The following is an 18,262-nucleotide window of genomic DNA, read 5'->3' as shown; positions in this document are numbered from 1 at the left end:
TTTCTCTCCTAAATGTCATTTTAGAAGTTTTCCTGCTAGTTTCTACATCACAAGTGTATAAATTGCATACTGGATTATCCTAAAAAAAATGGTATTTGCTTACAAATGTTGTCTAATAAGAGGAGGAGGGGGGATTATTTATGTATTCCAATGCAGCATAAAGTGTTTTTTTCTCCTCTCATGTTACAGGTAGTAAATAATGACACGGCTGCAGGTCATTTTATGTGTGAGGGACGTCGCAGCAGCAGCAGCAGCAGCATCCTGCCGGTGAGAGCAGATCAGCCCTGCGGGCGGCGCATTGCTACCTGGCTGTCTGTCTTTGCATCCTGCTCAGCTTTTCCACACGGAGTTTTGAGAAGTGCTGTGGACTTCCTGGTACGGGACCATGGACGTCTTCTGCTCCGGTTTGCCCGCAGTAGGAATAACTCCGGCGGCGGTGTGATGATAACAGAGGACCCGACGAGTTGAGAGCAAGGTGAGCCCCCCTCTCTACTACCTTCCTCTATCTCTGTTTCTCTCTCATGCACCGGGAGCTTAACGTCGGGGAGCCGGTGGGGAACTTGAACCGATCCCCGGTGGTGTTATGCATGAGCAGCTTTTGCAAAGTGAAGTGAAACATGGCGTTTGCAGTGATTGGCTTTTTTTTAGGTACGTTATTTCTCGTCTGTGTGACATTGTTTCGGTTGTTTTGCATTTATTAATGAGGGTAAAATAGTGTTTGATTAGTGTAAACTTTGTGCTTATTTGTATTCACCGAGGCCTACCTAGCCAAACATTAATGCGGGTAAAATAGTGTTTGATTAGTGTAAACTTTGTGCTTATTTGTATTCACCGAGGCCTACCTAGCCAAACCCACTGCTGTTTAGCCAGCAGATTAGAGCAAGGGAGCTTCCGGTATCACTCTACAAAATAAAAGTCTGGTTTTTAGATATTAGGATTAGTGGCAAATAAGGGTTGGCAAGATGAGCAATTCAAAAATATCTTTAAAAATAGTTTTAAAAGCAGCATCAGGTTTGTTAAAATGTGCATTTTGTATTTTTGTTGGTTTTATGTAATTTGAAATTACATTTCCACCATTTTTTCAAAATGTCAAATGGTGTAACTGCGAAAGAATGATAAATATTAAATATTTTATCCACCTACAGTGTATTTAAGTGGACTTATACTAATAATTACTGTAAATGGTTCCTGATATCCATGATTCCCCAGATTAAATGTAATATTTAGAGCAATTGTATTCCATTACCTCTATTTAATATAAAAAGTTATAATGTAAGATCATGCCAAACTAGTTGATATGGTGTTTTATTGAGATTTTTACTGTTTTCAAGCAAGTTGAATTATTTGGTTCAAAGTTTTTATGGTTACACCACTTAGAAATTTTTGCCATAATCCTCTAATATATTCTCTCAAAATGGATTAAAAGCAGAAATTTGATGCTGGGTCCACAAAAAAAGAATGTGTGCAAGTTATTCATACGTTTATTTTCACTTTTTAACCCCTTTAAATTTAAACTAAACCACATGAACACCAAAGAAACGTCATTTACCCATTAATGTAGCAGTGGTTCTCAAAGGGGAATTATTTATTTTCACTAAAATAACTAGTTTTTTTAATGGGTTTCATAGATTTTCTGTAATAAAACATTTAAAAGCAAAGAAATCTCATCAGATGGGGGTCCGTGGTCTAATTTGTGTCAGTTTAGGAGTCCCTGATGTGACCCCTAAACTGACCCAGTGGTGGCCTGAGGGTTAGAGAGAAGTGATCAATCTGGAAAGGGAAAGTGAAGAAGCCTCTCTATCATTGAATGAATGTCTGAAGAAGAGAGTATTTGTCTCAGAGAAAGTCCTGTAATACTAAAAGTTGACATGAAAAAGTTTGAGAACCATCAGCAAATACGAATGAGATTGATAGATAGATAGACAGATAGATAGACAGATGGATAGTTAGATAGATAGATAGATAGATAGATAGATAGATAGATAGATAGATAGATAGATAGATAATGAGTTAGATAGATACATATATACAAAAACCTTGAAGGTAAGAGCAGAAGCAAAAGCAAATCTAAAAACTCAATAAATATGTAAGAAAATAAAAATGTGAGACAGTTAAGAATACGTTTTTAGCAGTTTGGTGGCATTTACAGTAACGTTTTGCTCTCAGATTACTAGAGCTGGGTATCAGTACTCAATACCTTGTTAAGGTATCAACCAAAATAAAGCAACACCAAGTAGTATTGAAACATCTCCCGTTAAACAATACCTGTAATCGATCCTTTTTGCATCCAGAGATAGTAAATCTGACTATTTGTATCGACCTGCTCTCAGCCAATCAACACAAACATGGTGGCATTTTATGGAATTTAATGCTTCTATTCACATGATGGGAATCCAAATGAAGTACTCAGTTGGTATCGGTATCACTTTAAAGGTACTTGGATTGGTTTAAATGATGCCCAACCCTACAGATTACTAGTTACCCTCTAAATATAATAAGAAATGCAGTTATTTTAATTACATCGTCAAAGTAATGTAATTTATATATATATATATCCTTTTATTTAATCAGGTAAAAGTCTCATTGAGATCAGAGTTTATACAAATGTATGATGCATAAACTGGTATAATTTTTCTAAGAAGATTTGAATGAAAATTAGGAGCAACCACATTTATAAAGAGTGCTATTTTCCTAATTCCCCCACACATTATTCCATGAAGAAAGAACGGCATATTTAAAGGTTTTTATTTGTCTACTTCAGTTCTAACAATCTGGAGATTAACATCTGTAGACTATCATAAGAGCGTAGGCCATGTTGAATTTAGTTTTTACACATGTACGTACACAGATAAGGAGGAACCAACCCTAGGAAGAGAAAGATATATCTAAAAGACAAACAATGCAGCAGCACAGAGTTCAACAGTGCATGTAATAAAGCCTGTAATAAAACTTAAAGCACAGTATTATATAGTATCCTGCTTCTTAAGGCTCTGCTCAGGTGTGTTCAGAAACTCATTACACTTGATTATTTATCTAACAAATGTCTTTAAAGTATCTGAATATCTTTAGTATCTGAATATTTGACTATTTTTTCATTGGTTTCACTCACTTTCTGTAGTAAAAAAAGCTCCTAAAGCCAAATAAATGGAGCCTGTTTAGGATGTAGAGACAGTAGCTCCTTTTTAAGCCGTATGCCAAAAGTAAGACATTCCTTCTGTAAATGTAATTGTAAGAGATTGCATTTATTCAGTAATTTAATTACATAATGTAGCGACTTATTCCCCAACACTGATTTAATACAGGCAACATATAATATACTTTAATAGTTTATACTTGTTCCTGTTCCCTGAGTACATAGTTGGTGTTTACAAGTATTTAAGTGTTCACATGTATATAATAATAAGTTTATTTTATCCTATTTTTAACTTATTTATTGTTAATACTTTTTCTTAGTAGTTTCTTACGCTGCTACTTTCCCAACATATGCTCTTTTAATGGCTTATACTTTTTTTCTGTTTCTTAGTGCTATAGTTGGAGGTTACAGGAAGGCACATTACAGCAACAGGTAATAGTATATAGTGGTTATATCCTGATGAAGGGGATTATAGTAAGTTTAGTGAATGTGAAACTATTTTAAGATAAGATAAGATACCTTGGGAGAAACTCAAATTGACACAGCAGTACAGTGGAATAAAGTAGGAGTGTAAGAGTTAAAGTGATAAAATAATATAAATGTGCCTGAGATTATATACATGTGTGCAGAAAAGAAAAGACAGTCAAACATTTAAGCTCTCTTGCAGAAATTCACTTAAAGGAATATTTTTAATTAATAATAAGACATTGATGGCTCTATGTGTATGATTATGATGATTTAGCCTTTATTTTTCCTCATTTATTTAATGTGTGAATATGGTAGCATCTTTTTTTTCATACTTTATTTATTGTCATCGATTTCATTTCATGCATTCTGCAAATAATAAGTCAAAAATAAAAAAATAAAAAAATAAATAAAATAACTAATACAGCAATTAAGCAAGCAATTAGCAACAGTATGCGTAGTACAAATACAGGTCATCACAACACAGTGTGGACATTCAAATTCAATAGAAAATTCACAAATAAATGGTTAACAACAAACAACAACCAATGAAAACAAACATCAACCTCTGTTTTCTTTCATGTGGAAAAAAATCCAATCTTGTAGCTTCAATTTTAAGTAAGTGTTTTTTTTATTTTTAGCATCAATTTCCTTTAATTCCGGTCGCATCTCGGCTGCTTGGCGCTGCTTGAAACCCCTCAAAACACACACACTGCCTCACGCATAGGATCAATGCGGCCCGGAGAACCAATCAGAGCCTCCCTTTGGCTTTAGCCCCGCGTTCCGAGCCTCCTGATTGGCTGTGCAAGCCTGTCAATCACCGTGAGGGAGCTCGGCGCTGCTGCTGCTGTTTATAGCGTTGAAATGAATCGATCAGTTTTGGGCATTTTAAAATAAGATAATAGGTAGATATGAATATAATCGAGCAGGTGTTTTTAAAAGTGTAGTGCACGTTTTTCATAAAGTTTTACCGCTCTATGTGATTTCCTGCTTCATGAACGGGGAGAGATAAGAGTTAATCTCGTCAGTTTACACACAAGCAGACTATTAACCGGATGTCACTTTCACAATAACAGCGTGAAACGTGTCACACTTGTGGATAAACGTGCAAAACTAAAAGAATCAATGCACCAACCCTGTTATTTTATCACTGAATATAAGACTACTTATACTAAACTCAACAAAGCATCACCATCGACAGATATGTATAAAAAAACAATTATTTATAATATATATTGCTTAAATAATGGAACTTCCTGTCACTGATTAGAGGCTTGAAAACAGTGTTTACCTGAAAACTCCTCAAGTACCAATTAATCATCTGGCTGCTCTGCATAATATGTACAAATACACATTAAATCATAGTAAAGGTTAAAAGTTTTAAAGTGAAAATATAGGTTTATTTTGGAAGTTTGAATAGGAAATTGCATATCTCATTGTTGTGAGCTTGACAATGGTGTGTCTTTCAATCCTTCCTATCCCACTTCAGGATAAAGCGGCTTAACGCAGTCAGAGGCTTTACAGTTTGAAAACACAGGGCATCTGTAGTAGTGTGTACCACCGACACTGAGGCCAACCGCTTTTTTTGGTTTGTTTTAAGACTCAAAAACCTGGTAATAATGTTGCCGAAGAAAGCTGAGGGTTAACTTTGACCTCCAGTATTAAGCAGACAACCACCAACTGACTCAAAAAATCAGCTGCGATATCATAAAAATCATGTTTTTCTTCCACAAGCACCCTTTTTACATATCATTCCTCTCATAAATAGTCTAAAAACTCTGAGTTTACGCTGTTCTTCTTCATCTCTGGCGGTTTGTGTCGGTGCTGCGATGAAATGAGCAAGCATGTCAGGATGTGTCAGGGTCAGACTATTTGCTTTATCAGCTTTTAAGAACCATTGTGTCACTGCTGTGCTGCTGAGTTGCCTTTCTGGGATCAGCCCTTTCCCAGCTTTGATGCAAAATAGAGATAAACACCAAGTAGGAGCAGCATTCCTGGAAAAGGGACAACTCACACTACAACTACTACTACTGTTATCACTGCTGCTGCTGCTGCTGCTGCTGGCACTAGTACTACTTTTTAAGCAGTAATATAACCACAATCAGCGTATCTGCTCTCACCCACATACCCACACACATCTATACAACATGTACAAACGCAGTGTTGGTTAAACGTTAGGCTACTTTCTAATAGAAGAGAATAGGGAAGTACCTGCACTTCTACTTCTACTTCACATGCATAGCTTCATTTTACAATTGAACTACATATATTAAAAGCGAGGGAGGATGCATGTCTGCAAAGTTAGACGATTGCTTTGACAGTCCTAATGCATGCAGTGCAAATAATGTCTGACAAATTTGCCATTTTAACTCTTAATTTGTCCTGACTGATGTAATCTGGGGCACTCTGGATGATAAAAGTCTGAGCATTGAAATATGCCTCCTCTCCTCTGTGTGTTTCCCTTAAAACATGATGGGAAACAAGTCATTTAGTAAGTGATAAGTACCTTATTTTACACATGATAAGAGGCTAATATGTTTATTTTTTAGGCCTTATTTTTGAGTAAAAGTGGCCTGCTTGTGGTGGAGATTTGCAACATGTCCATCAAATTCAAGATGTTGGAGATACAGATCAAGTTAAAACACGTCACAGGTCGAACACACAAGATGAAACTGATATGAATCTTTAGAATTAATAAGTAAATAAGGCAGTAAACAAGCACATTTACCCAGAGTGTTGGAATATTCCTTTAATCTGTAAGCTTTAAAGTCATTTTACAGTCATAGAGAACTGAAATCAGACACAGAGCTGCTTGGTTTCGGGGTCTTTCCTTGTTGGACGCTTCACTGTGCTACGAGCTCACAGCATTTCGAGGTTAAAGGTCAGATTCATCTTCATGCCACCCAGCTGCCTGTACACTATTGTCAACACCTGACCTTTTCACACACAGCCTCCTGCTGACTTTTAGACATAATCGCTGCACTGTGTGGCATTTTAGAGACCTATTGAATAGAGTCACATTTTGCACCCTGCTAATAATAGTTAAGCTCAGCAATAGTGTTTCCACCCTCTATAACATTTACATTTTCTCAGTAATGCAACATTTAACCCACCACGAGAGCTGTTTATATTCATATATCCTGCTTTTAAATTGCATGTTTTGTCTGATAAGCTGTTTAAAATCCAGTTTTCTGTGAAAGCAGTAAATCCTCACACTTTTTACAAGCTAAAACCAGCTAAATATTAGGTAAGGAACATAAAATATATGACTGATCCAATAAAAAAAAAGTCTAAAACAGAAGTTTCAGTGCTGAGTTGGAGGCTGCTGTTGAATCTGTGGCTCGCTGACAGAAAGGAAATGGAAAAGCCCCGCAGTCGTTAGGGTCAACAACCACAAACTAGTTCATCTCCTCTCTGTTACAGCGTCTGCAGAGTCTCTCCAGAAACGGTTCAATGGGCCAGTGTGTGTGTATATATGTGTGTGTGTGCGTGTGTGTTTTCTTGTGTGAAAGAGTATTTTATTTGCCAGGCTGCGTGGTGTCAGGTGGCCAGCAGGTTTTCTTCTTTTTTTTTGTTTCCGTCTGTAACGTAGCAACAGAGGATTTACCGAGTCTGTGTTTTGTCTCGGCTCTAGTTCGTCTCCGTCGGTTGTGTTTATAATTGTAAATTGACCCTAAATGTGTTTCCTTTTCTGTGTAGGTGTGATTGAAACTATCTTCAGATAAAGTTTAAAAGTAGTTTATATTTCTTCACTTGTTTTGCATATCGTGACTCTTTCTGACTCAGTTTTACTACTTTTTTTAAACAAGTGATAAGAGGGATTTATACGATATACACTATACACACTCACTGGCTTCTTTATTAGGTACACCTGTGCAATCTAATTCAATCCAATACACTTTAATAGCAACTTTAATAAAAGAGCTTGTCCTTCCAGGAGATTAAAAAGAGCATTTTTCTCTATTTTCTGATGTTTTCTACTTTAAATAATTCATCAGTTAATCAAGAAAGTAAACAGCAGGTTAACTAATAATGAAAATAATCAGTTTAAGCCCTATTTTGTTAATAAATACAGTCACCAGCCTCTTTATCTAATTCAATCCAATACAACAGCTCTGCTATAAATTCTACTTTTATGAAGCTTATACTTTTCCAGTTTTTCTTAACATTGTCAAAAAAGGTGATAATTCTACTTTTATGTTTATTAATGAGGTCATATAGTGGGTGATGATGGTGCATTATATTCAATGGTGTTCCTACTATTTGTCCACTCCATTAAAATACATGAAAGGGGCTAAATATTAGGAACACCAGTCAATATAATGCACCTCAGTAAGCCACCACCACTTAGTACGACCTTTGTATTTAACAGTAGAATTAGTAGAATGTTAATAAACACTGAAAATGTATTAACATCCTAAATATAGAATTTAAAGCAGAGTTGTGTGTACCTAATGAAGTGGCCGGTGAGTGTATATATTAACTAAAAGATCAAATAAATAGGGCTTAAACTGATTATTCTCATTATTAGTTAACTTGCTGTGTAATTAATTGATGAATCATTTAGTCGAGAAAACATCAGAAAATTGTTAAAAATGTTCTTTTTAATCTCCTGGAAGGGCAAGCTCTTGATTTAAGTTGCTTTATTTGTCTGATAAACAATCTAAAACCCAAAGATATTAAATTATTTATACTAGTAAACAAAGAAATGCTGCAAATCTGCACCTTTTTAAGAAGTTAGAACTATAAACTAATCAAATCATTTATAGCTTAAAGGACTTGAATGACTATTTGATGATCAAAATAGTTGTAAATTAGTTTTCTGTCAATCAATTAAATGAAGAATCCAATAAATGTTAAAGCTCCTGTTTGTGGTTTGGTTATTACATTGATCTTAAATCCATTTCTAGTGTTTAAAGGGAGCTTTGCTTTTTTTTTGCAGAGATTTAGGAGTAAATATGAAGCTACTAGCTGTAGTAGATTAGCTTAGCTTAGCATAGAGCTAGCTCGGCTTTATCCAAACAGGACTATTCTCCTAAAAAAGGCAATAAAAGTCTTTTTTTTTTTTAAAGCTTTGTGAGACTTTTCGGTTCCCTGAATGTGCAGGTCAGCTGATATCCAGCAGAATTTAACTGACTTCACAAGGCAGCCAGCCCACCCACATACCAGATGTAGTGTACACACACACACACACACACACACACACACACACACACACACACACACACACACACACACACACACACACACACACACACACACACACACACACACACACACACACACACACACACACACACAAACACAAGGTTTCTGCATTCCCTCACTGCTGTCCAGGCCTTGGCACTGAGTTGCTGCTGCCTGTCTTTATTGGCTGCTGATCCCCGCTGGCTCAGTGCATCGCTGTCTCTTTTAATGCCGGGCTTCAGAGCAGCAGCACACACACAGCACACCAGATGCTGAGCCGCCCCTCTGCCATGTGTGTGTGTGTGTCTGTGTGTGTGTGTTTTAGAGAGAAAGAGACAGATCTACATTGGCTCCTGACCCCCTCTACATGAGAAGTAACTCACCTAATGTCCAACATACAAACGCCGATGTTCGGTTCACGAGAGCCGATACGGATCAATTTGGTTTAATTCTGCCACCTGCTGCCTGTTGTCTGTTGTGATACTCAGACAGACAACAGGCAGCAGTGTGTGTGTGTGTGTGTGTGTGTGTGTGTGTGTGTGTGTGTGTGTGTGTGTGTGTGTGTGTGTGTGTGTGTGTGTGTGTGTGTGTGTGTGTGTGTGTGTAGAGACGTCTAACCAGTCCGAGGTGACACTTTGACTCTTTGACACACCGATAATAGCAGTTAGACGTCCCTCACAGCTGCATGCCTGCTGAGTTCACACCAGCACAACAAAGCAGGTCTTGTTTAGTATGTAGGACAGTGGTTTGACTCTCATGTTGGTATCTGAAGGCTGGTATGAATAGATTTAACACTGATATAAATGACTGCCATCATTTATAGTGTTTTTTTTATATCTTACAAACTGCCCATCTCATTTTCGACAGTAAAAACTCTAATAAATAGTCAGATTTATCACTTTAAGACTTAAAGCTGCGTTCTTTTAACCTCAGAAGTGGGATGTCAGAGCTGGGAATGACGCCACACCTGATTTTGAAGCGTTTCGGTTCAAGAAGTTCAAGAAAACTAGTTGTAGCTGTTGATAGCTAATACCAGTAACACCGTACAGTACCAACATGTCCACAGATAGATGTTGGACAGTGAGTTGTGTACGACTGATTTAATGAGACACAAATAAGACAAAAGTGCTAATAAACAGGATATTACTACAACTTTCACACACTTGAGCCACAGGGCTCGCATCTTGTATTTTGAGGTCGAGGCCAACAAGGTTTTTCCGACCATCTTCAGAGTCAGAAATCCGACTTCAGGGGGCCATTCTGGTTGAAATATCCAACTGGGATTTCGGAAATTCCTACTTCTGAGTACAAATAGAAAACACCTGGTGTTAAGACAAAAAGATAGAGTGAGAGGTCGATGAAGCAAAGTCAGTGTTTTGGTGGATTACACCGAGGCTGAGAAAGGGAAGGCTTTCTCTCCGATAGAAAATACAGAAGGTTTCAAGACTTTACTGAAATTTCACAACTGGGAACAAACCACGAGAATCATAATATTTGTGTTTATTTTAATGATCTTTCAATCTAATTTAATCTTCTTCTTTTTTTGGTTAAGTTGTTTGTTTAGTCTATGCAATGCAATAGACAAAAATAGCTGATAATCTATCTTAATCTATCATTTTTTGTTAAGTCAACAGCCCAAAACTCAAAGATATTCAGTTTACAGTGATAATCCTGCTTTGGTTAATTGATTTAAATGATTAATCCAACAACTAATCAATTAATTTACTTATTGTTTCAGCTCTAAAACATCACAGTGTCCTCATTTTGTCTGATAAACAGTCAGAAACCCAAATTATATTCACATTATAATGATATTAAACAGAGAAAAGCAACATTGGAGAAGTTTGAACCTGTAAATGTTATTGATAAATGCATTAAAAGATGAATTAGCTATTAAAATAATTGATTGAATCTACTGTCAAATGACTAATAATAATAATCAATCTAGATAACCAGTAACAGAGAACATGCAGTATCTTCTTTAAATGAACTTTCTCTGTTACTGGAAAACACAAATCATCCAAATTCAACCTCCTACGATCCAGTTCAGACTCGCTAAAAACCCGGGTCCAGCTTCTCTCTGACAGATCGGTTTAATGGAGCACAGCCATGTTTGTTTCCTTCTCGATAGCTGGCTGTCGTCCCAGCTCGGGGGTCAGAGGTGGACATATGGCGGATTTAATCTCAGGTCACAGCCTCTAAAGTTCACACTGACCGCCTGAAACGCTTGTGAGATGTCACCACTTCCTGCTGCTCACTGTGCGGTACATGTCTCCATGGCTACAGGAGGAGTTTTATATCTGTTAACTTTAGGACACAAGACTAATCTCACAAATACACATACATGAGGTGACTGAAGAGGAAGAAGAAGCAAAAAATAAGAGTCTGAAACTATAAAGAGAGAAAGGAAAAGTCACAACATTGAGTGTGATTGATTTCTGGGTATTGAAGTCCTTTAAACCTGCAACCTGTTAAAGGCCCAGAAAATGTTTCCAATTACTTTTAAAGGCTCTGAAAACGTTCAAATTTGAAGTATTTCTGTTCATAACTAAACAAACAATTTTTAAAAAGCATCTTTATTTAATTCATAAATGTTTAACACTTAAAAACAGATTTGATTGACGTCACTTTGAGCTCTAGGAAATTAATAATAGATATCTTCAACTATTTTCTGACATTTTATTCACTAATCAAGGCAAATTTATTCGTATAGCACCTTTCAGCAACAAGTGCTTTACATAAAACATTAAAATGCATCAAAACAGGATATAAAAGCAATACATAGCAGAATAAAAAATACATTTAAACATGATTAAAAAGTGTATAAAGTAGAAAAAGACAAGATAAAACAGGAGAATAAAAAGTAACAGATATTAGATACTAAATTAATACACAGGTACATTAATCATTACTTGCAGCTTTCTCTCAGTTTCTGTGTTGTTGCTTCAGCTTTTATATCAAAATGCAGCTTTTGTCAGCATTTAAAAAAAACTTCCTCCACAATCCAGCTTCCCTGATGAACTTAACTCAGCTAAAATGTGCAAATTCTTCGAATGAATAATAATAACAGAGGTAACAATGCCCCACGAGGCCGTATCTGCCCCACGAGGCCATATCTGCCCCTCTGTCCATCTCCAGCTCGTCTCTCCCTCTACTGCTGCTGCTGCTGCTGCTGCTGCTGCTGCTGCTGCTGCTGCTGCTGCTGCTGCTGCTGCTGCCGAGGAGTTCTGCTGACCTGTGCTATCCTTCGCAGCCCCCCCCCCCCCCCCCCCACACACACACACACACCTCTATTGGATCCTCCAGCATCTGCAGTTGTTGTGCTCATGGCAACATGGGAGGCTGTTGCCCCCCCCCCCCCCCCTTACTTCCTTCCCCAACCCGCCTGTCTACTCATATACAAGCATCTGCAGAGTGATCAGATTACCCGTTATTACCGCATACCAGAGCTGTTCACAAGTCATTTTTTACAAGTCCAAGTCAAGTCTCAAGTCTTTGAGCTAGAGTCCAAGTCAAGTCTCAAGTCTTTGAGGGTCAAGTCCAAGTCAAGTCTCAAGTCTCTGGTCAAGAGTCCGAGTCAAGTCTCAAGTTTCTCGCCAACACTAAATCAAATTCAAATTCTGACCTTAGAGCTGTACAATCCTTCATCCTGATCAGTTAGCCTTGCGAGCACCTGCCCATGTCTGTTTTTGTGGTGTTTTAACTGTCTGCTGTCACTGAAGTTTGTATGTATGTATCTGTTTGTATGTTGAGATGCCCTCTCCTGAAACTGTAACCAAATCTACCTTCGGCTATTACCTTGACCTAGACCTTGATATAGGACGGTATGAAAATGTATTAATTGTAGGTTCACTATAGAGAATCTACTGCAATGTGATGTGAAGAAACATACACTAAGAATTATTTCAATTCCATAACTGTATTTTCTTCAACCATAAAATAATTATTTTAACAATGTTGTAAAATACAACAAAATGAACAAAACATGAACATCACAGAAACACTGCAGTTTAGCACTGTGGTACAAACAGATGTTCATTATTTTTTTCTCCAAGCTGCCTTTTATCTGCTGCTTAACACAACACACAGCAGGGAATGTGTGGGGATATTATAAAATATATATATATAAAATGACCATAGTTAACGCAACGTTGTGTTTTTTAATAATTAGTAGCGGAGCCACTAAGTTAGTGGCACTAAATAACGGAGTTGCGGTGGTTTCCTGTCTGAGCTTTCAAAATAAAACCTTTGCTATTGTGCGCTTCTTATTATTATTAACAAACAAATTTGGGGCTTGTCAATTACAGGAGAAATGACGGGAGGGCGGCAGGAGATGGGTTCGAAATATGGGAGAACCAGGGAAAAACGGGAGTGTGAAGGCATTGTATCCAAACGTAATGATCTGAGGCACTCCTTCTGAACTTATCGCACTCGCCATTGTCAATGTCTGATACTGAAGATGCGCGCTTCACACATGGCGCATGCGCGTGGCATGACGTTGGTGTGTACATCTAGCTCAGAGCCAGAGATCATACAAAAAGATGAATGACAGATAAATAATGAGAATAATAATAATAACATGAAATAAAAGTTGTTCGCGAGTCTCAAGCCTCGAGTCGAAGTCAAGTCTGAAGTCTTTTGAGGTCGAGTCCAAGTCGAGTCTGAAGTCACAGTTTAGTGAGACTTAAGTGCAACTCGAGTCAGAGTCGCGAGTCCGAGTCCCCAGCTCTGCCGCATACTGTCATTAGATTACAGCTGCACATTGTTAGGCTACTGTGTGTGTGTGTGTGTGTGTGTGTGTGTGTGTGTGTGTGTGTGTGTGTGTGTGTGTGTGTGTGTGTGTGTGTGTGTGTGTGTGTGTGAGTGATGTTGATTTGACACTGCATTTGTCCATTTCAATGATGTCCGAATGCATCTGTGCACTGTGGAACAAAAAGGATCGGTTTTATTTCTGGGTCAATGATGTGGTGTTTATTTTTGTGTCCATGTGGTTTAGTCAAATTTAAAGGGTTTAAAATGTGAAAATAAACATATGAATAACTTGCACACATTTTTTTTTTTGTGGATCCAGCATCATATTTCTGCTTTTAATCCATTTTGAGAGGATATATTAGAGGATTATGGTAAAAATGTCTAAGTGGTGTAACCATAAAAACTTTGTACCAAATAATTCAACTTGCTTAAAAACACTAAATTCTCAATAAAACACCATATCAACTAGTTTGGCATGATCTTACATTATAACTTTTTATATTAAATAAAGGTAATTGAATACAATTGTTCTAAATATTACATTTCATCTGGGGAATCATGTACATCAATGTAAGTCAATGTAATTAAATACACTGAAGATGGATAAAATATTTAATATGTATCATTCTTTTGTGGTTACACCATTTGACATTTTCAGGAGCATTCAGTCTTAAAAATTAACAGATTCCAGCTTCCTAAATGTGAATATTTTCTTGTTTTTAAGCCTCCTCTACATATGCTTTATTGCTCATTATGTGGTGATTCAAAGGCTAAACTATTTGGTAAATAGGGGGAGAAAAAATATCGGTATGTTGGCTGACACATAGTTTATATTTGCACTTTTCTTTTTGCAATGATTCCTTGAAATGTAGTTATCAAACACTTGTGACAAAGATATAATAATCATGGAGGCCATGATATTATACGGTTCAATATATCGTATATCGTATTTATATCTTATCGTATAATATAATGCTGTCATCATAGGGAAATATCGGCCAATAATATCCACAGCTCAGTATAGATTTTGAAGTTGTGCAGAAACAATCTAACGCCTTTTCGGTTTCCTCTCGCAGGTCATGAGTGCCTCGAGGAAAGACCCAGCGGAGAATAACCTCACCTGTCCAAAGCCCCGCCTGAGCTGGGCCTCACCCTGCCCCCCACCTGTGGCCTCCCACCATGAGTAAGTTACACGTTTACTGTTCAATCATAAAGTGGCTCTTTATGTGCTTCTGTCATCCGCTCTGTTGTGATGCATGTTGCAGGAAACGGTGTGTTTTTGTGTGTCACGTGACATTAAAGTGAGGTTTTGATTGTTTCTGAAGGAAAGTTTTAAAGTGTGAATTTGGATTTTCTTTCTCTGAAGTTGTAAAGAAAATCATATTTTGGCAAAAGTGGAGCTGCAGTAAGATTTAAAAACAGTTTATATGACTAGAAATACATTAAATTCAATCAGGTAACGCTTGTTTTTGGTTAAATCTGATGCATTTGAATCATAGTAATGTTGGTTATTGTACAAATTATGTGATTTTAGGTATTTTAAGAGACAATTTGGGGTTTGGTTGTTCTTTTTTAACCATCTAGATACTATTTAAGGAAATGAAATATACTGTGAGAGATGTCTGATCCAGCAGTGAGGCGTGGTTGTTGTAGTTTAGTGAAATCAACAGTAGTCTTTGGGATTTTTTTTAATGCTGGTTTGGTTATTGGGGTTGTGTTTGTTTGCATGGATTCAAATGTCGTAATCTTTTATAAGACAGAGGGCTCACTCTGTGGTTTCCCCCCTCCCCACTTTTTCTGTGTAATAGCTTTTGATAAATCACCTGTGGATGTAGAGGAATTTCCCAATGGATTGCACATTAACATCAAAAAACGTTTTATTCAAATCTACAAGCTTGTGGTGAGATGAAATATTAGACTTATAAGACTCATAAGACACAGAAATCTCAAGTCTCGCACTTTAATATGTTTAAGATAGCGAGTACATTCTTAATCTTCCTCTCTCCTTCCTCCTCCTCCTCGTAGATGACACAAACATACAGCGAACCCCTCACCACTTGATCACTCCATCAATCATGCCGCAAAGCATGATGGGAGGGCAAATGTAGCAGGATATGCACTCTATCAGCTACCAGTCTACATATATATATATATATATATATATATATATCTGCGTGTGCGTGTGTGCGTGCCGCTGTCCTCACATGTTGGCTTAGTGTGAGTCATCCAGACTGCAGCAGCATTTTCTCTTAAGTCTCATATGGTCATACATGTGTGCAGCGTCATGTACACACACACACACACACCAGAGGAGCTGATCATGGGGAATGGTCCTCTGCTCTGCTCAACGTAAACCAGGATCAAATCAATAAATATTTTTCTGATATCAATATATATATATATAAATATGTCGATATTTTAAATGTGAGCAAAATCACATTGTAATAAATAATTAAAAAGTAATGTTGTAAATAATGAATATTATATGTGTCATGCATGAATTTAAACTTAGATGACTAATTTTGTGCATTTTTAATTTCAATTTGCTTAAGAAATTATAATGTTCACAGAATTTTGCAAACTTAATCATCATATTGAATTTCTGTCGAGTCTTAACTAAATTAGAGCAGTTTTTCCCTTTAATGAAGTGACTTAACATTAGTTAATGTACATTTTTAACAGTGCATTTTTAATAAAAGTTACAAGACATTTAATTTCCAAACAAAACTAACTATTAAAAACAGGTCAGAATAGTAACATGGCAGCTTTATTTATTTATTTAATGATGACCAAACACTGCATATTAATGTAAAATACTTGAAAAACAACAGGTTATTTTTATTTTCCTGTTGTTTTATTATCCAGATCTAAGCTGAATATGAGTGAAATTGTATCACAACGAAAGGAAGCAAGTTTTGTTTATTTTTTAAAAATATCCTCCAGATTTATTTGCTCTTTGATATCAGGGCTCCACGTTTTCACAGCTCCGCCCTCTCTGACGTTTTTAGCTCACTTCACAGAAAACGATGCAGCTGCGAGGTTGTTGCTAGTAAAGCTGTGTGTACCACGATGCTGGTTGGTTGGTGGCTGGGACTGGGTAACCGGGGGCAACCCAGCGTGTCAGGCGTTTACTGGGAGGCGATTGGATTAAACAGATTCCACTGAAAGGGGAGTGCTGAGAGGTTTAACCCGATTACTGCACGCACACACACACACACCCACCTGTTTGGTGTGTGTGTGTGTGTGTGTGTGTGTGTGTGTCTGTGTCAAGGGAGGTTAGGTAGTTGATGTGATTGATTGTAAGTGATGAAAATGGAGGAAAGCGTGATTGATGAGCTGAACAGTGAAACAGCGGGAAAAGCCCCTTCGAGCTGCTTGGTGGTTTGTGTTATAGCTGCTACGGTCTCTTTCAGTGTGTGTGTGTGTGTGTGTGTGTGTGTGTGTGTGTGTGTGTCACCTGAAGGCTCTAGTGCATCAATACATAAAATCAGCACATTGTTATGTTAAAAAAAAAACATAAAAATGGCAAAAAAGTTTCATTATGTAGGAAAAATGTGTATTAAACTTTGCAAAATTTCAGGCACAAACTGCTGAAATTCAAATAGAGGTAATTAAAATAAAATTATAATAAGTAAAACATTATGAAAAAGAGGTTAAAACAGTTAACAACAGTCTTTAAAAGTGTGTGGCAGCCTGATCTCCCCATAAGAAACTCTAGTTGAGCAAAATATAAACCTCAAAACACACAAACACACCAAACGATGTGTCGCTATTTTCATCATAATGTGACCTGAATGGGCTTTTATGTGTTTCATTATTCATCTCAACCTTTGATAACCTCGCTCGCTCTGCTCGGAGATGGTTGACGATGTTGATATCCTGAGTTAATTACCTTAATTAACCACCTGCCCCCCCCAACCCTGTCCTCTTTTATAGCACACAGCTATAGCACAGGACCCGGGGGCAGGGCGGGGTTAGTTTCCTTTAACGAGGCTCTTAACGAGGATGGATGACTCATTCCGGTGGCTTGAATATTTAGTGGGGGAAAAAAAGGAGAAAACAAAGAGAAAGAGAGACACAAAAAGAGATGAATTAGACTCATCTTTGTGCTGCTGTTAATTGACTTTACTCAGTGACTGTTCCAATAACTCCTAACAGAGTGATACATCTTCTCTTTAGAGGATCACATCATGTCAATTTCAATAGTTTTGAACCAGGATTTTTTTTCTATTTGGATTAAATAGCCTCTAAATAATACTAAAACATATTAAAACCTCTTGAAATTGTAAAAATGCACAAATGATATTAAAGTTGAGACTTAAAAATAACATAAAATAAACATACTTTGGCAAAGGCGCAGCTCTTCTCATTGACTACACAGCAGCCAATAAAAAGTCATTACATAATCATAATAAACTCCTTTCTTTTTCTTTCCTAAACTAACAATGTGTGGTATTTCTGTCATTCTGATGCTGCCTTCAGTTTAATCTCTCCATTACCAGACTAAACAATGCTACTAAAATGTCCAAACAGCTTCTCTGTGTGATGTTTCACCACTACTCATCCATTACCTCATCCTCTTTTCCTTCTTCTTCTTCTTCTAAATTAAACTCACAAGAACAAGAACAGCCAAACAAAAGTGGTGAATGTAGTTCGGAAAGTTAAAATTTCCCTTTATATCCAATTTTTCAGACTTATTTTGGTAGAAACATAAAGCATGGAGGT

The 18,262-nt window shown here is 37.0% G+C and overlaps 1 protein-coding gene across 1 annotated transcript in view; it reads left to right on the top strand.

Moving 5' to 3' along the window:
* The first annotated feature begins 292 nt into the window (after positions 1 to 292).
* The window catches only part of usp6nl (USP6 N-terminal like), a 98,011-nt gene continuing 80,041 nt past the window's right edge, over positions 293 to 18,262 (top strand). Inside the window, exons 1-2 of the mRNA XM_062443635.1 lie at positions 293 to 475; positions 14,614 to 14,720. Of these exons, the coding sequence (XP_062299619.1) occupies positions 14,717 to 14,720 (4 nt within the window). The 5' untranslated portion in view covers positions 293 to 475; positions 14,614 to 14,716. The remainder of the gene's footprint in view (positions 476 to 14,613; positions 14,721 to 18,262) is intronic.

This window comes from Scomber scombrus, chromosome 22, assembly GCF_963691925.1.
Source record: "Scomber scombrus chromosome 22, fScoSco1.1, whole genome shotgun sequence".
Taxonomy (NCBI): domain Eukaryota; kingdom Metazoa; phylum Chordata; class Actinopteri; order Scombriformes; family Scombridae; genus Scomber; species Scomber scombrus.
The sequence above is the reverse complement of the archived record's forward strand: the minus strand, read 5'-3'. Positions and strand labels throughout refer to the sequence as shown.